The sequence below is a fragment of the Petromyzon marinus genome, chromosome 43 (assembly GCF_048934315.1).
Source record: "Petromyzon marinus isolate PM22_M1 ecotype Great Lakes invasive population chromosome 43, UKy_Petmar_22M1.pri1.0, whole genome shotgun sequence".
NCBI lineage: Eukaryota > Metazoa > Chordata > Hyperoartia > Petromyzontiformes > Petromyzontidae > Petromyzon > Petromyzon marinus.
This window is the reverse complement of record NC_133709.1, coordinates 3,530,886-3,555,477: the sequence shown is the minus strand read 5'-3', so window position 1 is coordinate 3,555,477 and position 24,592 is coordinate 3,530,886. Positions and strand designations below refer to the sequence as shown.

The 24,592-nt window shown below is 56.9% G+C and overlaps 1 protein-coding gene across 2 annotated transcripts in view; it reads right to left on the bottom strand.

The window, feature by feature from the left end:
- The window catches only part of LOC116951484 (ATP binding cassette subfamily C member 1 (ABCC1 blood group)), a 55,041-nt gene that overhangs the window by 6,825 nt on the left and 23,624 nt on the right, over positions 1–24,592 (bottom strand). Inside the window, exons 3-30 of one of the 2 annotated variants that reach the window (XM_032970120.2) lie at positions 24,249–24,374; positions 23,662–23,799; positions 23,027–23,152; positions 21,579–21,640; positions 20,876–21,016; positions 20,176–20,439; positions 19,333–19,510; positions 19,032–19,193; positions 17,016–17,108; positions 15,810–15,876; positions 14,937–15,073; positions 13,820–13,966; positions 12,827–12,914; positions 12,259–12,325; positions 11,407–11,533; positions 10,973–11,149; positions 10,457–10,624; positions 9,967–10,150; positions 9,181–9,228; positions 7,614–7,665; positions 7,223–7,331; positions 6,643–6,853; positions 6,115–6,425; positions 4,892–5,091; positions 4,431–4,557; positions 2,231–2,332; positions 1,653–1,799; positions 241–399 (exon numbers count right to left, since the gene is read on the bottom strand). In XM_032970120.2, the coding sequence (XP_032826011.2) occupies positions 241–399; positions 1,653–1,799; positions 2,231–2,332; positions 4,431–4,557; positions 4,892–5,091; positions 6,115–6,425; positions 6,643–6,853; positions 7,223–7,331; positions 7,614–7,665; positions 9,181–9,228; positions 9,967–10,150; positions 10,457–10,624; positions 10,973–11,149; positions 11,407–11,533; positions 12,259–12,325; positions 12,827–12,914; positions 13,820–13,966; positions 14,937–15,073; positions 15,810–15,876; positions 17,016–17,108; positions 19,032–19,193; positions 19,333–19,510; positions 20,176–20,439; positions 20,876–21,016; positions 21,579–21,640; positions 23,027–23,152; positions 23,662–23,799; positions 24,249–24,374 (3,918 nt within the window). The remainder of the gene's footprint in view (positions 1–240; positions 400–1,652; positions 1,800–2,230; positions 2,333–4,430; positions 4,558–4,891; positions 5,092–6,114; positions 6,426–6,642; positions 6,854–7,222; positions 7,332–7,613; positions 7,666–9,180; positions 9,229–9,966; positions 10,151–10,456; positions 10,625–10,972; positions 11,150–11,406; positions 11,534–12,258; positions 12,326–12,826; positions 12,915–13,819; positions 13,967–14,936; positions 15,074–15,809; positions 15,877–17,015; positions 17,109–19,031; positions 19,194–19,332; positions 19,511–20,175; positions 20,440–20,875; positions 21,017–21,578; positions 21,641–23,026; positions 23,153–23,661; positions 23,800–24,248; positions 24,375–24,592) is intronic. The other variant, XM_032970121.2, reaches the window with a different exon arrangement.

Sequence of the window (24,592 nt, the reverse complement as noted above, 5' to 3'; positions counted from 1 at the left end):
TTTTGTCTTTAATTTGTCTTTCACCAACACCTCCGATTAGCGCGGTTGGCCACGTACGGTGCGCGGAAGGAGTTCACCATACATACGTCACAACCTATCGTTTACCTCGCCGCTTCCCCGGTGCGACCCTGCGACCACCCCCGTATGCTCCCAAGTCCCCTTACGTAGCCCTACGCCACCCGGGGTGAGCCCACACGCCCCCCCCCCCCGCCCCATGTGACCCGAGGCACAAGCGCTCGCCTGTGGGATGATGGTGATGCGAGAGCGCAAGTCCTGCAGGCCGATGGCGCTGATGTCGACGCCGTCGATCGCGATGCTGCCGTCGGCCGGCTCGATGATGCGGAAGAGGCCCAAGGTGAGCGACGACTTGCCGGCGCCAGTGCGGCCGACGATTCCCACCTACGTACGCGCGCACAGATGATAAACAAGAGGTTTTTTTTTTGGGGGGGGGGGGGGGGCGGGGTTGGATCGCGTAGATATTTAAATGTGCCGTTAAACCTGCGACAGCCCGACACAGCCGATTCGTAAGGTTCTTCACGTAAACGAAATGTGCCAGTTTGTTCTGTTTACGTGACAAACCTCACTAAATGGCTGTGTCGGGTGGTGGTGGGTTTAACGACACATTTATATATTTATGCGATCTAACCCAAAACACCCGCATTATGGATGATATTGGTCACGAAAGCCTACGTCATAAAAACCACCTACCTTCCCATAGTTGTCTGTCCGCATAAAATAGTAGAAGTATTTTTCAGGGAACCCATGGGTTGCCACGGCCTTTACCAGTAGCTTCGATGAAAGAAAACTCAGGGTCTGTTCATCATAAAGGTTTTTTTGGGTTAGATCGCGCAAGTCTAACGGTGCCATTAACCCACCACCGCCCGACGCAACCAATTAGCAAGGTATTCACATAAACGAATGGCCCAGTTATTTACTTCAGCACACCGGGTGTGTTGGAGAGTAAACCCACAGCAACATCTACAACGAGTACGACGTTTCGCAAGTAATTACAACTAGAATTATCAGGCGGCAGCCAGAGAGATACGCACGTGCATCCATTGAGGGATACATACACGTAGCAATATATGCATACATGCACGGAGAGATGCATATATACAGAGATGCCCCCACATACACAAAACGTGCACAACATAGAAATACGTAAAGACATGCACCCATAGAGGGATATGCGTGTATGTTGAACGTCTTTCACACTGTACATAGGAGAGATATGCATACACGCACAGGAAGACACACAGAGATGAACGCATGGTGATGCACACATACGCACAAAGATGCATATATAGAAAGATACACAGATATATACAGATACACAAGACTAAGACCTCCCCTGTACAGCCTTAACAGACTGGAGCAAGTGCTGTTGGTGAAAATCTCATGAAGGCCGGCACTGCACACGAGGGGCCGGGGGGGTGTTGTTGCCAGGACCACCTCTAGGCTGTCTTCGTCACCCTAGCGGCGATATTTACACACCATCTGAGGCCGAGTCGTCGACTTAGGGGAGGCCCATACACGCACAACCCAACACACATTCTACGTGTATATTGATGATGATTGTGGTGTGTGTGTGGGACATTGCCGCCGCCGCCCACGGCCGCCGCCCACGGCCGCCACCCACGGCCGCCGCCCACCTTCTCTCCGCCCTGGATGGTGAAGCTGAGGTTCTTGAGCACGAGGTCGAGGCCCTCGCGGTAGCGAACGCTGTAGTTGGTGAACTTCACGCAGCCCTCGTGGGGCCACTCGGCCGGGGGGCGGTGATCCTCAACCACCCACGCCGCCTGCACGCGGGCGCAGCAAGACAAGGATCCCACCCATAGCTTGAACAGACCGTTGGGGCAAGTGCTGTCAGCGTGCTGCACCTGCGAGGGGGTTGGGTGGCCAGCACCGCGTGCGGCAGCCCAAGTCTGCCCAGTTGACACGTCGCAGAAAGTGCTCATTTAGAGGGGAAACCCCTCCCCCCACCCCCCCCCCCCCATTCGGGACCGTTTCAGATAAATCGTCACCGACATTGGCCGAGAGCGGGAATCCAACTCGGCTCACCGGGTTCGTAGCGCAGCACGCTAAAAACGCGCGTGCGTTAAATTGTGCATACATGCGTGCGTGCGCTTGTGCACCAGCATGTGTGCTTGTGTCTCTGTGCACGCGTCCATGTGTGTGTACGTGTGTGCGCGTCTGTGAGTGTGCACGCGTGTGTCCGTGCGTGCGAGACCTCGGTGGTCTCCTCCGAGTACTCCTTGATGCGCTCGACGGCCACGATGTTGGTCTCCAGGTCGGAGGACATGCGCACCATCCAGCTCAGCGACATCGTCACCTACGACACGCACGGCCGCCCCCGCTCATTAGCGCCGGCCAATCGCATTAAGAAGGTGCAATGGGAAAGGAAAGGCGGATTAGAGGCCCATCATAGGCTCGCAGAGAAGCACGGCGGTCACACCGAGACCCATAGACTCACACAGACGCATAGATCCACAGAGACCCATAGACTCACACAGACGCATAGATCCACAGAGACCCGTAGACTCATACAGACGCATAGATCCACACTGAGACCCGTAGACTCGCACAGACGCATAGATCCACACAGAGACCCGTAGACTCGCACAGACGCATAGATCCACACGGAGACCCGTAGACTCGTACAGACGCATAGATCCACACGGAGACCCGTAGACTCGCACAGACGCATAGATCCACACGGAGACCCGTAGACTCGCACAGACGCATAGATCCACACGGAGACCCGTAGACTCGCACAGACGCATAGATCCACACGGAGACCCGTAGACTCGTACAGACGCATAGATCCACACGGAGACCCGTAGACTCGCACAGACGCATAGATCCACACGGAGACCCGTAGACTCGCACAGACGCATAGATCCACACGGAGACCCGTAGACTCGCACAGATGCATAGATCCACACGGAGACCCGTAGACTCGCACAGACGCATAGATCCACACGGAGACCCGTAGACTCGCACAGACGCATAGATCCACACGGAGACCCGTAGACTCGCACAGACGCATAGATCCACACGGAGACCCGTAGACTCGCACAGACGCATAGATCCACACGGAGACCCGTAGACTCGCACAGACGCATAGATCCACACGAAGATCCACACAGAGACCCGTAGACTCGCACAGACGCATAGATCCAGAAAGAGACCCATAGACTCACACAGACGCATAGATCCAGAAAGAGACCCATAGACTTACACAGACGCATAGATCCACACAGAGACCCGTAGACTCGCACAGACGCATAGATCCACACAGAGACCCGTAGACTCGCACAGACGTATAGATCCACACGGAGATCCGTAGACTCGCACAGACGCATAGATCCACAGAGACCCATAGACTCACACAGACGCATAGATCCAGAAAGAGATCCGTAGACTCGCACAGACGCATAGATCCACAGAGACCCATAGACTCGCACAGACGCATAGATCCACACAGAGACTCATAGACTTACACAGACGCATAGATCCACACAGAGACCCGTAGACTCGCACAGACGCATAGGTCCACACAGAGACCCATAGACTCACACAGACGCATAGATCCACACAGAGACCCGTAGACTCGCACAGAGACCCGTAGATTAGAGGGGCTATGGAGATGCCTCGCAGTGCAGGGCCGAAGGAGTAGAGGAAGAGGCCGAGGGCGAGGTGGGAGGATGTGGTGGAACAAGACACGGAGAGAACGGTGGACGTGAGACGAGAGGATAGAAGCACCACTGAGAAAGAAACTCCGAGCGGCCGACCACACTCGGTGACTAATCTAAATAACAAACTATTTCTATTTTATATTCTTAGCTCTTTCGGTAAAGTCACGTTGAAGGGAAACAATAAAATAATAAAATATATATAAAACAATAAAAATTATCACGACGTTTCGACCATAACACAAACGGTCATCATCAGGTGATGACCGTTTGTGTTATGGTCGAAACGTCGTGAGAATTTTTATTGTTATATATATTTTATTGTTTCCCTTCAATGTGACTTTACCGAAAGAGCTAAGAATATGAATTACTGCAGTCACGAAAGCTTTAAATCAAAATTTATTTCTATTTTACCAGGTAAGGCCCACTGAGCTATACAGCTCTTCGTCAGAAGTGACTAAGCCAAGAATGATAGCTCAACGAAGTGCCTTATCATGCACGTTACCACGGGGAGAGAGAACAAGCACACTCCAAATTTACAGCGGACGTCTGGGCTGGGATGGAACCCACTACACCTCCTGCATACCAGGCGCGGTAGTTAACGTCTCGCCGCCGCAGCAACTCCAGCAATGGGACTTGTGGCTTAGGAGGAGTCGGGATGGGACAAGCCCTGGTTAGGGTGGGGGGGGGCGTGCAGGTAGCAGGGGGGGGAGGGGGGGGTGGAGATGGCCGCACCTGCAGGGCGTAGGAGATGGAGAGGCCGACGAGGCCCGGGCTGAGCGTGGAGCGGTAGATAACGGCAAAGAGCGCGGCAAACAGCACCACGCAGTTGCCCACAAACTCCAGGCGGATCGCCAGCCACCTGCAAACACGGCGGCAAGGACGAGCCCACCCACGCCCAGCGTTAGCGAGCAGCACCGATTGAAGGCCGTCGGCACGGTGCGGCGTTGGGGTGGTGTGGCCGCCACCACGCCGGGCCGGCTTTGTCACCCTAGTGGTGATGTTTACGCATTCCCCCGGGTGCTCGAGTCGAGCGTATGTCGCGTACACCGTGGTTTGCGCGCGTGGCGTCTTGACGGTTCGCCTGCGCGTAGGATTGTGTTTAGCGCGCTCATGTCTGTGCGTTGGTGCGCATGTGGGCTGTGCGTGCACGTGCTGTCGCGTGTTCGTGCGTGCGTGGGTGCACGCCCGCCCACCGGTTGGAGATGATGGTGGGGTAGTAGCTCTTCTGGTTCTCGTCCACCTTGGTGTCGCTCAGCAGCATGAAGCGCTCGCACGCGCCGTACGCGCGGATCACGCCGGCGCCCAGCACCGTCTCCCCGAAGTGCGAGTAGACGGGCGAGCGGCTCACCGATTCCAGCCGCTTCAGCTGGCGCGATGACGCCACGTAGAACCGCTGCGTGCCAGCCAGCAGGGACGGGCGGACACGCGTACGCGGTGAGAGACGGGCGGACACGCGTACGCGGTGAGAGACGGGCGGACACGCGTACGCGGTGAGAGACGGGCGGACACGCGTACGCGGTGAGAGACGGGCGGACACGCGTACGCGGTGAGAGATGGGCGGACACGCGTACGCGGTGAGAGACGGGCGGACGCACCCACAAGCAAATAGACGGATGGAAGAATGGTCAGTCGGACCGCTGCCCATTACCTTATTTTATACAGGCGCGTCTCGCTGAACGAGCGTCCTTTCTACGAGAATGCTACGGGCAAGTGACGCATTTGATGTTTCATTACTTCATTTTAAAATGACAATTTGTGCGTCTCGCGTGAACAAAAAGTTGTTCGAGACATTTCGGGGGCCGAAACGTGACTCGGCTTATGACATGCGAGTCGGTGGGAAAACGACGATTGTCGAGCGAATTTTCGCTTAACGAGCGAGACGCACCTGTATCTACAGAGCGTCCCCCTTTAGTCAAGGCCCTTAACATAGTTGAAAAAGCTGGTATAGTAAAAGCAAATGATTTAAATGACGGGGGGGGAGGGGGGGGGGGCTGAGGAAAGGTTGACCACGACAGACGGTGCGCACGCATCGGGCGTTACAAAAGGGGTAGGGGGGAGGGACGGGAAGGAGTGGAGGGGGGCGACGAGGGAAGAGAAGAGGCGATGGTGGTTAAGAGGTGAGGCTTTAAGAGAGGAAGGGAGAGAGGTTAAGCGGGGGGGGGGAGGGATAGAAGAGAGGGGACTGCTGCTTTGTGTTAAACGCATCTCCTGCAGCGACAAGAGCAGCTCATCCTCCGGGGCGACTGACTTCCGGACACGGGCACGGAGACTCCACGGGCAGCGCCGCCACCGGCGACGCAAAAACCGGCGCGAGAAAAAAAAAAAACGACGACGCCCCCCCGCCCCGCCCCCCCGCCCCCCGCCCCCCGCCCCGCCCCCCGCCCCGCCCCTGCCAACTCCCAACCCGAACCCAAACCTGCACGAAGAAGTAGATGGCGCCGAGCGGCAGGAAGGCGAGCGCGGCGACGGGCGTGGCGAGCAGGATGACGGCGAAGACGGCGAGGACGTTGCACAGCGTGCCCAGGAACATGCGGACCACGCCGGGGATGGTCTCGTCCACGGTGTGGACGTCGCGCGAGAAGCGGTTCACCAACGCGCCGGTCGGCGTGCGCTCGAAGAAGGCGGCTGGGCAGTGCAGCACGCGGCGCAGCATCGCGTCATGCAGGTGGCGCGACGCCAGCACGCCGCCGAAGCTGATCGCTATCGAGGAGAGCAGCGCGGCCAGGCCTGGTTGTGGGGGTGCCGCGGGGGGCGCGCGGGGGTCAGAGGGCAGGGAGAACGGCGGAGAGCGACGCTGCGGTTGACACGCTCGCGAGCATTGGACCAAGGGGGCGTCCCCCGGGGGCGGGGCTCGAGCACGCGCACCCCCCCTGCGGCGAGCGGGTGGGCGAGACGGCGGCGGCGGGGGGGGGGGGGGGGGGGGGGGGGGGGGGGGGTGACTCACCCTGCGCCCCGCCGAGCGCCCCGTAGACGCCGAGGCGCAGCTCCGTGCCCGGCCTGCTCGTGTCGTTGAGCTCCGCGTCGTTGGCCCACTCGCTGAGCCACACGTTGGAGCCCACGGCCGCCGTGTTCTGCGTCAGGTAGAGCAGCGCCACGGCCAGCGACAGCGGCAGCCCCACCGAGCGCATGTACTCCAAAAACACCGACAGCTTCACCTGCAGTGGCGCGGGGCGGCACGGGAGGGGGGCGGGCGGCAACGGGAGGCAACGGCAAGGGAAGAAGGCATCGTCGGCAACACCCACCTCATTCATGATCGTCCTTATCGTCAATATCAGCAGCAACGGCAGTTAGGTTTAGGGCTGGGCTATGGCAGGGTCGGGGCTCGCGTGCGGCAAGGGTTGGGCTGTGGCAGGGGGTTAGGGTTTTATTGCAGGGCAGGGTTGGGCCAGGGTATGGGGCAGGTGGCAGGGTGGAGTAACGGTTAGGCTATGGCAGGGCCGAGCTCGGGTCACCATCAGGGCTATGGCGACTATGGTCCGACTTGCCGAGAGTCGGACGCCACACCTGGCACCGCTGCCACTCACCCTTCCCGTCTGCGCCGTCTCCGTCTGAATGATTTTCTCGCCGGGCAGCGCCGCCACCGTGCCGTCCGCTTTCCTCTTCCTCAGCTCCGTCTCGGCGCCGCCCGCCGGCCTGCTCGCACCGGCACCAGATTTACCAAACTGCCGGAATGTGACGACGAATATCCCGATTATCAGTTTCCCATAACGCCCCTGTGCGTTTCTACGATTAGGTGCGAGCCAATCAAGCTACGCGACTCTGGTAAAAGAAGACAAGTTTGGCTATCCATTCACGCGCAACACGGGTCCCGATTGATCGGCACCGATGAGCGTCGTTTGAGCTCCGGCCGTGTGCGTTGGGCGAGTGAGCGAGAGTGAGGCGGGCGAGCGTGCGGACGCCGGGGTGGACCCTCACCTCGTCAAGTCGCCCTTAGCTCCTCCAGCCACGGGTGACTCGGGCTCCATTGCTGGGAAGGACAGACGGTCGGTGGACGTTACCCACGCGCATATGTCAAACGCATATGTCGGACACATCTCGCGCACACACACACACACACACGTGCGTACGTGGAGAGCCCACCGCTAAAAACCAAAAATAAACCAGCAGCATGCGCAAAAATATTCTCCCAAAGGCAATGCCAACAAAGCGCGCAGAATGGTAACTGACAAACGAGCTGTATTGTTTAAAGGAAAGTCAAAGTGCTTTTGCCTGCTCGTGCAAGCGTGGGGTTTAGCTCCCGTTTACGGTGTTGAACCAGCGGTGGAAATTCCACATTCTTATGGCAGGGATGCGTCCAGCCAGTAGACAACCACTACGGACTTCCATTTCTATAGACCACGCAAGGTGCCGAGTCAACCCACGACTGGCATATAAACCTTCGATTGCTGTACCACCTGTCCATTCAGTTCAGTTATCCTCATAGTCATTTTAATATTTACATTCGGAGCCTTTGCTATGAATCCACTGATGGATGATGACCTCCCTACACCATGACCATACTTCACAGACTTGATCACTGCGGGAAGGATGAAGGGCTGGGAATCAAACTCAGGCGGCAAGGGGTCATAAACCCATGGAGAGATAGCAAGGATGAGCGGCTCTGGCTCATCGCGTGACAGCGGTGCAAACTCTACGGACATTACTATTATTCTTTAGGTCTTTCGGTAAAGCCACGTGGATAGAAAAATAATACAAATATAAAAATATCACGACGTTTCAATCGCAACACAAGCACTCGTCATCGAAATGTCGTGATTTAATTTTTTTTTATTTTTCTATCCACGTGGCTTTACCAAAAGACCCAAAGAATATTCATTCCTGCAGTCACGAAAGCTTTAAGTAAAGATTATTATCATTGGTTCTCTCACAAAAACACGGTTAAAATTAAATGCTTTAGAACAAGGGGACAGCAACATCAAAACCTTTAGCTTCACTTCCAAAGCCCTTAAAAAAAAGGGAAAAAACAGCCCTTCGCAAACCGGCGGCAAGCTGGGATAACCGCGCAGGTTCCCGCGGTTGTGCCGCACCGGCTCTCCGACGTGCCTCCGGGTTGTACCGCGCGCGCGCTTGTCCGGCGGCACGACGTCCGACGTTCCGCGCTCGTTTCGTTTCGGCGAGAATCTCCCGGCAGCACGCGGAGCGAACAACGTCGGACGTCACTCGCTGGGACGACGCAGCGGTACGACCCGAGGGAGCCGGCGTGACGCTTTTAAGCGGGCAGCCCCCCCGGCACAGCATTCCGAGTCGCCAAAAGCAAGAGCAATGGATTCTCAGGACTCTGTGGCACTCCGCCGGTGTGAGAGCAAAGAGCAGCGGCTCACAGCTGTTTTTTTTTTTTGGTGGCCATGGAGCTTTTGTTCAAGACTACATGGGAATGTCGCATTTTTTTCGCTTTTAGCGATCACGTCCCCATGGGCGGAGGGGTGGGGGTCCTGAGAAGCCACTCCCGCTCGATGATTTTGGCGCTCCTGCAGAAACGAACCTGGTACCGCTTCCTCTCTGTCCTCGATAGATTCCAGGGAAACGGAGCCTTACCATCCCCCCCCAACCCCACGGAAGGAGGAGGAGGCGACGGACGACGACGATGACGGTGGGGAAAATGACAAAAAAACAAAATAAACACAGAACACGGTAACAAAAAGAAGAAGAGAAGAAGACTTAAGGACACGGGGATAAAGTCACAAACATTACAGGCTTGCGAGTACGAAGGATATGACCACAAGGAGTGGGGGGAGGACTGCAGAGGCAGTGAATAAGAGACAAATAGACCACAGGGAGTAGGCGGGAGGGCTTTCGGAACAATTCACTTCTACCCACGAGTGCTTGCCGCCCTGTGTCCTTCTGTTCCGTCTCATTTGCATCGTTCGTCTCGTAGATTAGGTAAAGTCTCGTAGGTAAAAAATAAAACAACAAAAATCACCTACGTGACTTTACCCAATAGAACCAAAGAGTATGGATCCTTGCAGTCACGAAAGCTTTAAATCTAGAATCGTCTCGTAGATTCTTGACCGATTGGGGCTCGGTTTCATTCGTCCCGTTAGGAGAGCAGCGGCGACCTGCGCACACTTTTCACGAGCACGGGAAAGTGCTGGAGGGTGTGTGGGAGGAAGAGAGAGAGAGAGGAATAGAGACGGGGAGCACCGAACAGGACTGGTGAGAGAGAGAGAGTGCTGGAGAGTATGCGAGAGGGAGGGAGAGAGGGAGGGTGCACCGGAGAGAGTGTGCGTGTGTGTGTGTGTGTAAGAGGGGAGGAGGAGGAGGCTCTCACGGCTGTCGTCGCGCCCAGGCCCCTCCTCCGCCTGTGCGTAGCTGCGCAGGAACTCGGCGAAGGCTCCGTTGCGCTGCTGCAGCTGCTGGTAGGAGCCCCGCTCCGACACGCTGCCGCCCACCAGCACCACGATGTCGTTCACCTGCGGCAGGAAGCTCAGGCCGTGCGTCACCAGCACGCGCGTCTAACGGGAAGGGTGGCGGGGGCCGAAGTGGGGGGGGGGGTGGGGTGGGGTGTGGCGGAGGGGGGAATTGGAGATGAGAGGGCAACAGGGTTGGGGGTTAGTGGGGCAGCAGGGGGGGGGGGGGGGGGTTGGCACATTGCCACGGCGCTTGTGCCAGTAGGCTGCGTGTACTTCAAGACCACGTGGGGTTGTCTGTCGAACGCTCGCTGGAAGTCACGGAACAGACCCCGGGTATCACGTGTCGACCGAGACGCCAACGCAAAGACGCACACAGCTGCACGGGAACGCAGGTACGCACGGACACACCTGCCCCTTGAGGATGCCGCTGGGCCCGATGACCTTGTCGAAGATGTGGCGGCCGACGTGCGCGTCCACGGCGGAGAGCGGGTCGTCGAGCAGGTAGACGGACACCTTGCTGTAGACGGCACGCGCCAGCGACACGCGCTGCTTCTGCCCGCCCGAAAGGTTGATACCCTGGGGAGGGGCGAGGGGACGACACGCAGGGGCACCGCGTCGCACCAGTCGGACCGCAGCACGCGATGCGTCACGCTACAGCAGGCACATGGCACCACGCAATGCCACGTCAAGACGCGAAGCCAGATGTCGTGCTACTAGACGGCACGGCAACACGCCATACGGCACACTGCGCGATGTCGCACAGCACCACCACCACCACCACGTTATACCACACCAAAATTTACATTTCTTCACCTCATTACGACAACACCGATAGCACAGTTAAATAACATTTAGAACATAGAGCGCGCACGCGCATTTACAAAAATAATTCAGCCCGCTCAGAGGCCTAGGATCTCGCCCGACCTTCTCCCCTATCTCAGTCTGGTCGCCGGCAGGCAGGATGCCCAGGTCGGGCCCCAGGGCGCAGGCTTCCAGCACCTCCTGGTACCAGGCCTCCTCGAAGGGCTGCCCGAAGATGATGTTGTCCCGGAGCGTGGCGTTCTGTATCCACGCCTGCTGCGACACCAGCGCCACGGAGCCCTGCACACGGTCCACGGGACCCAACGTCACCACCGTTAACTCGGATGCACGCCACGTCGTGCATCCGACTCGCTGGCGACGGAGCTGCAGTGCAATTTTTTAAAATATATATTAGTTACACCCGGGAAAACGTGTGCGAGTGCATCGCTGAGTTTCTAGTTGAGCGCGGTGGCGAGTCTGCTGCGGGTGAGGGCGGTGACAGTCTGCCGGAGGCGAGTGCGGTGGCTGAGTCTGCTGCAGGCGAGTGTAGCCTGCACCTTGACAGCCACCATCCCCTGGATCTTCTCCAGCTCTCCGAGCAGGGCTGACACGAGCGACGATTTCCCACAGCCGACGTGGCCCACAATGGCCACCAGGGAGCCCGTGGGCACCGACAGCGACACGCTGCACGTACACAAAGATACACAAAGATCCCCCGGTATAGCCTCAACAGACTCTTGGGGCAAGTGCTGTTAGCGAGCACCTATGAGAAGGCCAACACGGCTCAAGCGGGGGTGGGTGGCCAGCACCATGCCCGGCCGCTTTTGTCTCCCCAGTGGCGATGTTCACACACCACACCGGGTACTCGTTTGAGGCCGAGTCGACCTACGGGAGGCCCAGGACCGGTTCAGATAGTGGTCGGCTTGCTGGGTGTGTAGTGCCGCGCACTAGCCGCTACACTAAAGCTCCCCATACGCTGCAAGGAGACAAAGATCCCCCCCGTATAGCCTTAACAGACTGGAGGAGCAAATCCTGTGAGCAAGTACCTAATATGTAGGCCGGCACGGCGCACGTGGGGGTGGCGCGGCTGGTGTCTCCCCACTACTGATCATCGCGCAGGCTACTCGCGCATTCAAGGCCGAGTCGACCTATGCGAGGTGTAGGCCCGACTCATATATTCGCCACCGCATTAAAACGTCTACAGAATATGAAAATGCAGAGTATGTATAAAACAGACACGAACGCGGAAGCGTACGCGCACACACACACACACATGCACGCGCGTACACAAGCCGGTCAAAAGGTTCAGAGTGGAGCGAGGCGCCGTGATGACGGCGTGAGCCGCTCTCGAGCACGCGTCGTCTGCGAGGAGTAAAACCCCCACACGGGGCCGGGCGCGTGAACCTTACTTCTGCAGGACGGGTGGCTCCTGCTTGGCCCAGGCGAACGTCCCATCCGTCACGACGATGCTGTTTCCTGCGCGGCGAGAGAGAACAACCGCGGTGATCGCTTACCACGACGTCGTCCGGCACACCGCCCCGCGTGGACTCGTTCAGCGCCCTGGTGAAACACCGTGTGCGTGCGTGCGTGCGTGAGTGCGTCAACGTACGTGATCGAGTGTGCGAGTGTGTGTCTGTTCGCTAACAGCACTTGCCCTCAAGTCTGTTAAAGGCTATATGGGGGAATCCTTGTTTTTGTACGTGCTCATAAGGTAGTGTAGCGGTTAGGGCGCTGTGCTACGAACCCACGACCAGAGTTCGATTCCTGCTCACGGTTCTGTAGACTCCCCTTGGCCAACTCAGCCGGGCGTGGCGTTAGCCAGCCACCTCCTCGTGTGCCGTGCCAGCATTCATAAAGTGCTCGCCAGCAGCACTTGCCCCAAGTGTGTTAAAGGCTATTACGGGGGACACCTTTGTCCGTGTCTTGTGTGTGCGTGCGTGCGGCGACGAATTGAGGGAGGGGGGGGGGCGTCCTCACCGTCGGACATGCGGTCGCGGATGACGTTGTGAGGGTCCAGCTCCTCGTTCGCCAGGAAACTCTGCAACCTGTTGAGCGACACGGACGCCTGCGCGCGCGCGGGCACGCACCTCGTCACCGTCAGCCCACCATCCTCATCGCCACGTTCATTGATTCAACACCAAGACGTCACCAACGCGCAAGCCGTTCGTGCCACCGCACCTTGCGCCAACGATTTATTTACACCCTCTGCCAGATCTTGAAACTGCTGCACAGTCGACAAGCGACCTAAAAGATCCCCTCCAACATCTCCCCACCATCTAGAGGTGTAGGACTCAGAGAGCCGCAGGCTCAGATGGAGATCCACACAGACCCATTTTACTTACAGAGAGAGAAGCATCAACTCAGAGACCTACAGTCATATATAAAGTAAACCATTTTTTATTTTAGCAGGTAAGGCCCACCGAGCTAAACAGCTCTTTTTCAGAAGCGACCGGGCCACAAATTATAGCTCATTGAAGTGGCTTATCACGCGGAAATTCACGCGGCTACAGGGAGAACACACAAGCTCCAAAAACACAGGGGTCGGAATCGAACCCACGATCTCCTGCATACCAGGTGACGAAGTTGACATCTCGCCACTGTGGCACCCAGATATATATGGGTCTCTATACGAGTCTACGGATCTCTCCATATGAGACCGAATCTCAATATGAGACACGTAGAGCTCCACAGACTCGCACAGATACCCATAGGGCTGCTCTAACAGCATCTCCGACCGTCTGCTTCAAAGGTCTTCCCCATGGGTCACCAGGCTCGAGGAGACCGGCTCCGATGCCGCTCTCAGCGACCGGCCATCCTCGACGCATTCACCATCATCGCCCTCCCGTCATCCGAATCATCTCATTACCGTCGTCACAATACCGACGCGCCGGCTCGGTGCTCGGACAGCCCGGGCAGCCCGGGAGGCCCTTCGGTTGAAGCCCCGGCCCTGGCCAGAGCCCTCCAACCCACCTGCACCATGCTGCTGATGACCTGCGGCAGCATGTTGAGAGGAAAGCGCAGGATGTTGAAGAGCGTGAGCGACACGAACGCCTTCTTGGCGTCCAGCACGTTGTTCTCGTCCACCATGACGTAGACGCCAAACGTGGTCAGCGCCACCTGCCAGCGGCAACGGGGAGTGGGGGGGGAGTAGAGGGGGGGGTGGCGTCACCAACGTCAAAGGAACACCACCATAACCCCCTCCCCTCCCTCTGTGATTCAACCCTTTGGGTGTTGCTGCTGCTGTGTTAGCAGCGGTGCACAAACACAATTATCAACAACAACAAACATAAATCATCACGTTTTGCTTCTTGTGTTTAGTTTGTCGTCCTTCCCCTGCGCCTCCGATCGGCACGGTTGGCTACGTGCGGTGCGAAAGAAGCTCAATGTACATGTGTTGTGCCATAACAAGGCGCTGTAAGTCGCTTTACCTGCCACCACGGTCACGGGGTAAAACCCCCCCTCGGGTGGCCCGTGACCGGAGGTTGACACCCCAGACCCCCAAGGGCTAGGGGCTGGGGGGGATAGAGACCGCCCACCGATTTTAAAACCCTTTGGGATTTAAGGCCCTTCAAGACCTTCCAGAAGGTTCTGGACGGGGGGTCATTAGGGGAGGGGTAAGCCCCGACCTGGGGATAAAAAGCCGGCCCTCTAAACGGGTCCGGCAGTGTTCGCCAACTCAAGCTTGAAGACGTCCAAGACCTGAAGACTGGACCAGCACCCGGAGAGCCTCACCCGAGGCTCTTGTCAGAGCCGGGTTGTAGCCGACCGGTGGTGGGACCCGTACCCTGGCAGGGTCGGGTCTGTCTGGCCTCCCTTAGCGGCCGTGGCAAGGGACCTGGGTGTAGAGTAGCCGGGGGTGTGTAGGACACACTAGAAGGGAGGCTGGAGCTCCCTTAGGCTATCGGGTTGAAGGGGCCGTACCCCTTCGTGTTACAGTCGCTGTTCGTAGAGTTGTTGAAATAAACGCGTTGCCTCCAGAAGTCGTCTCCGTGTAGTTAGTTAGACACACAACACATACACACGTCAAAAGTCCACTACGGCTATGGGGGGAGGAATCTTTGTCCTTAATCTTTGCGTGCGCACGCACCAGGAAGGGTGCGCAGACCCAGGTGAAGGAGGACACGGCGTTCAAGTACGCCGCCTTCTTCAGCACCTGGAGCTCCTTGTTCCTGATCTCCAGCACCATGTCCTGGAAGGACGGCTCCCAGGCATACAGCTTTAGCACTGGGAAAACAAAGACAAAGAGACTTTGTGTAGCCTACGCAGACTGTTGGGGAAAGTGCTCCCAGTGACACATCGCACCTGGGACTCATTTTAGGCCGAGTCGACCTCGGGGAGGCCCAGCACCGGTTTAGATAATCATAACTGGTGTTAGCCTTGAGCGAATCGAAACTCAGATCGCCAGGTTCGTAGCGCAGTGTGCTAATAACTACACTACCAATCCCCACAGATGCATATACACATTCGCGTACACACACACACAGCAACAACTTTGTTACAGCATGGGTAGAATTCTGGCTCCAAGTGCTGTTACCGAGTGGTTGCGACTGATGAACCACTCATGATTTTTGTAAACATGTGTTTACTAACTGCAGGGGTTGGGGTAAGCTAGTGGCGCTGTGGATGTAAGAGGGAGAGAAGGCTGCGATAAGCGGGGACGCGTGTGCAGGATGGAGGAGGGCAGGCATTGGAGCGGCACCATGAGGTCGGCGACCAAAGGGTAGAAGGGCCTGTAGCCAGACGGTGCTTACGTAGACGATGAGACTGTGAGAGCGGGCCTCGACGGACAGCGTCAAAATCTAGTGACAACGGGAAGACCTGTGGGCTCGATGGCCGTGGTTGCGATGAGCCTGTGAGAGCGGTCCCTGGAGGTCGGGTGTCGAATTTGCAACGACTACAGGAAGGAAGGCAGGCAGGCAAGCAAGGGAGCGACAGTCTGGTGCCGAGACCTCAGACTCACCCTTGATCCCGTTGAGGATCTCGTTCATGAGTTTGATGCGTGCGTCCTTGTACTTCATCTGTTCCACCTGCGGGCGCCAACGGCGCGGCGGTGAGCACGGCGCACACAGCGCGCGACACAATGAACCCGCAGCGATTCGAGCGAAGAGTTCAATCAGATATGAACGTTCGTACATTCACTCCCGCACCTCTGATTTAGCGCGGTTGGCTACGTACGGTGCGAAAGAAGTTCAATGTACGTGCGTACTTCGATGTCCAGCGCCCAATCCCCTAGCTCAAGGCTATGACGAAGATGCTACGTTTCGCAGACTGTCGGCAGTAGCTTCACAGTAAGGGGGGCGCGGACGTTGCTTTGCGTTTTCCCCAATTGAGAAACATGTGGATAGCAATTGTACTAAAATTTGGGAAAAGTTTGGACCGTGACGCCGGCACAACATGGGGACGACACCAACATCACAGGACCCCTTTTATTCATAACGTTCGCTGCAACGCAGACGACGCGCATTTATCGTCGATACCACCAGCCACCACTCCCCCTTCCCGCTGCAGAGCGCCAAACGCTCGTCGCAGCTCGGCCACTTCACCGCCCAGTTTATTTTTTAAATTCCGATTCCTTGTTTGTCCGGCTTGGACTGCATCGTATGGACGGCCTCGTACTCGCGGCCCTGTCTCGTTTGCTCCATTAGTTCAGAAGTCGGTTTAACAAGTAGGAGGCTTTCGCAGCCAATATCATTGATAATAAAGGTTTTTGGGTTAGATCACTTGAGTATAAATGTGTCGTAACCCTCCACCACCCGACACAGCCAATCAGTAAGGGATTTGTCACGTAAACAAAACGCCAATTAGTGACTACTTCAGCCCACCGGTGTGTTGGAGAGTAAATACACATTTACAATTCAAAAGTATCGACTGCAAATGATAATCACCAACCACATATCCTTCAGGCACTCGGTTAGACCCTTATTTCGCAGGCGTCACGGTCAGCTTTCATCCGCGTATCGACAAACGATCACACAGTGCAGCGCGCGAACCAGCCGCTCCGCCGCCTCCCCCTGAACGCACAACTCAACGTCCTCTGCCTTCGCGACGACAACCTTCGGGGAAATTCCACTTCCAAGACGCAACGCAGACACAAAACAGACGGCGGCAGCTCTTCTCTCGCATGCTGCGCGGCCGGGCCGCGAGTTCCCACGCCGCGTGCCCACACCTGCAGACTCCTGGTCTTGACGGCGATGAACGCGTTCACGGGGATGAGCAGCACCATCACGAGCACGCCGGCCAGCACAGACGCGCCCAAGTTCTACCAGAGACAAAGATCCCGCCGGCACGCCGTGTTAGCGAGTCACGCGCCGTCGGGGCAAGTGCTGTTAAGCGAACACCAATGAAGGCCGGCACGGCACGCGACGGTGTAGGGTGGCCAACACCATGCCCCGGCCGCCTTTGTCTCCCTCAGTGCTGATGTTTATACACACTGCACAAGGTACCCCCCCCATTTGAGACCGAGTCGGGCTAGTGGATTAAACAATTCGCCACTGATTGGTCGTGAGCCGGAATTGAACTCGGGCACAGCTGCATTCGTAGCGCAAGTGCGCCAACGACTAAACTAACGCTCCCCAGTTCGACAGGTGTGCACGCACGCACAAAGACAACGAAAATAATCATCATCATCATCATATAATACGTGCATTTTGTAGTTACTGAGTAGAAGGCCAAACACTGCAAGCAGCCAGCAACAATCAAGCACGATCAAAGTTGTACTGGATAAGAGTCGACAGGTTTCTTGAATTGCGCGAGGTCATTATTCCAAGAATTCCAAAGAGGAGCAGTGCGAGCAAAGGCGCAGGAAGATAAATGTTGCGACCTGCAATGGGTGAGTGGGTGAGTGAGTGTTGTGACCTGCAGAGTGAGTGAGTGGGTGAGTGAGTGTTGTGACCTGCAGAGTGAGTGAGTGGGTGAGTGCGTGTTGTGACCTGCAGTGTTGTGGGTGGGTGGAGTGCGTGTTGTGACTTGCAGAGTGAGTGGGTGGAGTGAGTGTTTGACCTGCAGTGTTGTGGGTGGGTGGAGTGAGTGTTGTGATCTGCAGAGTGAGTGAGTGATGAGTGAGTGTTGTCACCTGCAGTGTTGTGGGTGGGTGAGTGAGTGAGTGGGTGAGTGAGTGTTGTGACCTGCAGTGTTATGGGTGGGTGGAGTGAGTGTTGTGACTTGCAGAGTGAGTGAGTGGGTGAGTGAGTGTTGTGACCGGCAGTGTTGTGGGTGGGTGGAGTGAGTGTGTGACCTGCAGTGTTGTGGGTGGAGTGAGTGTTTGACCTGCAGAGTTGATTCAGTGGATAAGTTCGTGTTGTCACCTGCAGAGTGAGTGAGTGGGTGAGTGAGTGTGTCACCTGCAGTATTGTGGGTGGGTGGAGTGAGTGTTGGAACCTGCAGTGGAGCGAGTGGGTAAGTGTTGTTGCAATCTGCAGTATGGCGAGTGAGTGAGTGGGTGAGTGAGTGTTATAACCTGAAAAGTTGTAAGTGTTGTTGTGACCTGCAGTATGGCGAGTGGGTGGGTAGGTGAGTTGCTGTGACCTGCAGTGTGGTGGTTGACCGCAGTGTGGATGAGACGATAGAGTCAGCTCTGGTTGACAACAGTCCGCAACATGGCACCCGCAAGGTCACGGAACATCTCAGAGGGCAACATGTTTAGCCTCAGGGACCCCCTAATGACGACACAAGATGATGGAGCAGTCTCCACGTGGGCTTCAGTCTACCAATTAGGGGCGATGCTGATATTGCTTAATCCACTTCAATAGAGTATTTTTTAAATTGGCAAATTTAGACCATGACACCAGCACACTGAAATATTGAGTCAGTACAGCTGGAAGTGACAAAGAAACTTCTTTTTTTCGTGCTCTCCACCTGAGAACTGGGTTCAATCATGGGTCACGGCCGAAACCCAAACTCGAACCCAGGATGTCAGCGATGTGTGGGGCTCAGCGTCTCTGACCTGGCCACGATGTTCAACTACCTTGAACTACCTTCGACTACCTCCAACCCCCCGACCAACTCCACCTTTCCCACCTGACACCCCAAATATTGCTAATTGGGAGACTTGAAATCTACTCAGAGAAGGGTCAAAGGCTGAACGGAGGTCAGGGGGGACTTGGGAGGAGTTTGGCGTGTGGGTGGGGGGGGGGAGGGAGCACGGCAGGAAGTGCATCACTCAGGATGGGTTCAAAGGCCACACCTGCCACAGGAAGTACATGGCGAGGATGATCTGCAGGGGCGCCGACCACACCATGTTCAGGTACGTGGTGAGATCCATGAAGCGCTGGGCGTCCACGGACATGAGGTTCACGATCTCGCCCACAGTCGAGCTCTTCTTGGCCGCGGTGGTGATCACGAGCGCCTGCCAGGGCACAGATAGCGCGGTGACGCGGCGATGCAAGGGCGGTTTAATTTCGCTTGCGGACAAACCAGCCCCCACCACCCCGCGCGGGGCATGGCGGTCACAGAGACGGTGCGTGGCGGCAGTGCGGTCGGCTCACCTTGCGGTAGACGGCGCCCGTGATGGCGGTGCGCAGGTGCATGCCAGTGAGGAAGCAGATGTGGAAATACTGGTGCAGGATGAGCATCTGCAGGATGGCGCAGGCGAAGAGCAGCAGCGACAGGAAGTAGCCCTGCCATATGGGCGCCGCGCGGTGCTGAACGAACCCAATGAGCAGGCTGCCGTCGGGAGTGCGGGGTGGGGGGGTGCATAAGAGGGATAGACACGCACGAACGAACACGTACAGACGCACATGCACAGCCAGACATTCACGCACAGCCAGACACGGACGCACAGACCGGACATGAACGCGCGGGGTTAGCAAACATGTGCGCGCAAAAACAACGGTCACCATATGGCCTATGTAGACTGTTGGGGGTGGTGTGGTGAGCACCACGTCGGGCCAACTTAGTCTCCCCGGTCCTGATCTTTTCACACGCCATCAGGTACGGTACAAGCAAGGCATATCCAGGATGCGCACAGACTACAAAAAGATCCCCCCCGTATAGCCTTAACAGATGTGCTAGTGAGCACCTATGAAGGCCAGAACGGTACACGAGGGGGTGGGTTGCCAGCACCACGCCCGACCGCCTTTGTCTCCCTAGTGACGATGTTTACACACCGCACCAGGTACTCATTTGAGGCAGAGTCGACCTAGGGGAGGCCCAGGACCGGTTCAAATAATCGTCACCGGTGTTGGCCGTGAGCGGGAATCGAACATGGGTCGCCGGGTTCGTAGCGCTTACCGCTACACCACCTCTCCCCAAGACCCATCGGCACAGTCACGGCCTGCACCGCTCTGCCGCCGCTGCTGCCGCCGCCGCCGCTCGCACTCCCGGCTCACCTGAGGATCTGCGGCGACACGAAGGTGAGTATGTCCTGTGCCAGCTTGTACACGGAGCCCAGGAGGAACGCGGGCCCGAAGGCACGGCACAGGGCCCGCAGCAGGGACGGCCGGCGCCCGTCCTTAGCGGCGCCGGGGCCCATCAGCGTCTGGGTCTCCTCCGCCTCCTTGGCGGCGGCGGCGGCGGCGGCGCCGGAGACCGGTGCATGGTTCGCGGTCTCCGGCAGAGGTTTGCCGGACGAGGCGGGCGTCCCGTTGGCGGCGCTGATCGCAGCAGCAATGACAACAGACCGGAGGGACCACGTGGTCAGCGACGTGTCTCGGGACGGCTCGGAGGGGGGGCGGGGGGGGAGGGCTCATTCATATTGACCAAGAGACCCTGGATTCGGATGTCGGTAACCGGTTACAGTTGCCACCTGTCCGGGGTTTGGACCTGGGCAGTGGGGACTTGGCACACACGTTCGGGTGGAATGAACTCGTCATTTGCACCGAGATCTGGTAGTGTTGTGTTGAACACTATTAGGTTACACGATGGGAACAGTTTTGATAGAGGGGTGGGGGGGGGGGGTGTAGCACTTTTTGGGGTAGGTCAACAACAACCACAAACAGTGGTCGTCCTACGGATACCCGGCCCCCTACACAATAACGTGGAATTTCCACCACTTGTGGCTCGGCGCAGTGAACGGCGGGTGAGGAGCACCTGGGCGGCCGCGAGTGCTGGCGGCACTCCCGCTCCCACTCGCGCATGAGCCGCGGGACCATCACGGCCGACCTGTCCTCGGGGTTCAGCGACCACAGGTCCTTTGACTCGAGCGGCCTCTGGTAACCGAGGATGGCCAAGCTGCACGAAGCCACACGGGGGAAGGGGGCGGTTAGGGGTGGGGGCGGGGGGGCGGTTAAATGGGAAGAAGAAGAGGGTCAGAGGTGAGCGAGGGACAGTTGGAGGTCAGAGGTCACGGTCAGAGGCGAGATGTGTCCAGGCAAAGTGAATCAACACAGAGCTGGGACTGCAGCGCAATAGGCTCATAATGGCCATGTCAAGAGGGCCGAGTCGGCACCGACGAGATCCGGTGTTGGTATCCGGGTTTTGGCCACCGTCGTTAAACCGGAGTTTCTCAGGAAAGGCGATTCATGGTCTCAAACCGGTCAACAATGAGTGTTCATAAATGTCATCCCGTAAAAAATTGTATTCGTAACTTCATTTTGCATGCAATAAACACGCTCTTTGAAGGGCGTGAAAGAGGTGTGCCCATAGTGTGGATAAGAAATAGTTCTGTGGGGTCATCTTCCAAATCCCACGTATAAAAATGAACAACACGGCAGGGAGGAATGAATATTGTAACTTAAAAAAATACTGAAAAATTAACAGCGGGCTGTGAGGTGAGCTTACAAATCGACCTCACCTGGTGAACCACCAGAAGGTGAGGCGAGAAAGGAAGGAGGCACTGATCTCCGGACACGGATTCTGCAAAATAAAACATTCACTTCAGCGTAATTTATTTAATCACGATACTGCGCCTGTGTTAGTTTACGGGTCCTGTCTAAGTCTACGGGTCCCGTGTTGGTCTATTGGTCCTGTGTTGGTCTATGGGTCCCGTGTTGGTCTATGGGTCCCGTGTTGGTCTATGGGTCCCGTGTTGGTCTATGGGTCCCGTGTTGGTCTATGGGTCCCGTGTTGGTCTATGGGTCCCGTGTTAGTCTATGGGTCCCGTGTTGGTCTATGGGTCCCGTGTTGGTCTATGGGTCCCGTGTTAGTCTATGGGTCCCGTGTTAGTCTATGGGTCCCGTGTTGGTCTACGGGTCCCGTGTTGGTCTACGGGTCCCGTGTTGGTCTACGGGTCCCGTGTTGGTCTACGGGTCCCGTGTTGGTCTACGGGTCCCGTGTTGGTCTACGGGTCCCGTGTTGGTCTATGGGTCCCGTGTTGGTCTATGGGTCCCGTGTTGGTCTATGGGTCCCGTGTTGGTCTATGGGTCCCGTGTTGGTCTATGGGTCCCGTGTTAGTCTATGGGTCCCGTGTTGGTCTATTGGTCCCGTGTTGGTCTATGGGTCCCGTGTTAGTCTACGGGTCCCGTGTTGGTCTACGGGTCCCGTGTTGGTCTATGGGTCCCGTGTTGGTCTATGGGTCCCGTGTTGGTCTATGGGTCCCGTGTTGGTCTATGGGTCCCGTGTTGGTCTATGGGTCCCGTGTTAGTCTATGGGTCCCGTGTACATCTATGGGTTACGTGTTATTCTGTGGACCCAATGTTGGTCTATCAGGACACCACGGGGCCTTGTCAATAAGCAACCATGACAGGACCACAGTCAAGCACAGAACCAACAACTGCTGCAGCAGCCTCCGTTGTCCTTCCCTCGCACCTCCGATTAGCACAGTTGGCTACGTACGGTTGCGAAAGAAGTTCAGCATACATACGTTCCAGGATCGATCTTTCTCAGTCATCGCAGGAAACGTTCAAATAATAGACATCCTCTCAAAAAAAATTAAAAGCTGGAAACCCCATTGTCTTCCGCTGACGAAAGGATCCCGTGGAAAATCAATCAGACAGCCCAGTGCTAAATAACCATAAAACACACACACACACCGCAGACTTCACAGTGGATGCCAAGCAGTCCCATCATGGTGCAGATATTTCGAATGCGGAAAAAAAAATGCGAATTACTTAATTGCAAAGCACACAGCTAGTGAGTCTCGGCCGCCCCCCCCGCCCCTCCCCCCCCCCTGCCACTGCGAAAGCTTAGGACCCTCGTGACAAAAATCACGCCGGAGGCCCAGTGAGGCTTGTGCGTGTTAACTGGTGCGACAACAATAGCAGGGACAAGAAGAAGAACGACGATAATCGAAGCAGCCCTTACGGGGTCCTTGATGACGCGCGAGAAGAGGGGCGGTCGATCCGAAAACCAGGACAGCACGAACTGCACGCACACCAGCACGAAGTAGACGTAGAACGTGGCGTATCGGAACCGGTCCACGTCGGGATCCTGCAGGGCGGACATCATCGTCATCGTCAATATCGGGGCGAGACCGTGATGCTGATGGGGTGGGTCAGCTGGTGATATAGCTCGTGGTGGCGAGATGTTAATTACCCCACCTGGTATACACGAGGTCGTGGGTTCGAAACCTGACCCTGACGCCTGTTGTAAATTTGGAGTTTGCGTGTCGCTCTCTTTGTGGTCGTAGGGATTTTTCTCCGGGTCCTCCAGATTTTAACCCCGCATTAAGAATTAACATTTGTTTAGAGTATTTGGCTGCTATGAATGTAAAAAAAATGTTTGGTTTATACGAGTCTGTGGGGCTCCGAGTGCAAGACCAGACGGGAAGAGATACTGTTAGAGCAGATCTATGGGTGCGAGTCAATGAGTCTCCGAGTACAAGCGTCTCCCCATATGTAGTTAGTTAATTGCGATTATGATACAAACAATAACGACGTAGAAACCAGTGGTAGAAGGGGGGGTTGGTGGAGCGGGGGGGGGGGGGGCGGCCGTCTCACCTCACGCGCGACAGCCAGGATCTTGGAGCGGAAGGGCACGATGCCGCACACGAGCGCCAGCAGCCAGAAGACGAGCAGCACCCCCGAGGACTGCACGCCGCGTAGTCGCTCACGCTGCACCAGCAGCGCCGCCAACAGCTGACCCGGGGGCGGGACGGGGACAGCAGGGGCAAGGCCAGACGAAAGGGTCAGAGGTCAAAGGTCAGAGGCTTAGGGTTGAGGTTACGGTTTGGGTCAGAGGTAATGGTAGGAGTTAGACATTGAGTGAGGGATAGGTGTTAGGTTTGGGTAAAAGGTTCAGTTAGGGACAGGGTAATGTTCATGCCAGGAGTAATGTTCGGGGTTAAAGGTGAGTTAGGGTTAAGGTTATAGTTAGGGGTAGCCGTTAAATCTAGGACCGGTCTCATGGTCAAGGTTTAGAGATAACACAAGTGCGAACGTGAGCGTTACATTAAGCGTTGGTGTTACAATTTTAACCTAGCACCAGGGTCGGCTTTACGCCGTTTCGGTCAAGCATCGACGGAAACGCGAGCAATAGTTGGTTCATGGGTTAACGCCGAAGGTCCGCTGCTCCCACGGCAACGCACCACGGTGGCGCCCATGACGAGCGGGCTCACGAGCAGCACGGGCGGCCGCCGCCGCCCCTGGTCGCGCTCCCACATGGTGTAGAAGAGCTCGGTCCAGCACACGAGCCACAGCACCGCCGCGATGACCTGCGTCGCGCCAAACAACCACACGCGGCACCTCCCGTCGTCACGCGGAAAGCGGAAAAACTCGCGAGCGCATCGTCACACCGCGCGCGCGGTCGTCCCCGTTATCGCCGTCCAAGCGTTGTCATCAGATAAACGCCCGTCTCCATCATCGTCATCGTGGCAGCGACGACGCGGCGCCGTTGCTGCAGAGGTTCGCCGTTCGTGTCCAACGGCCGCCC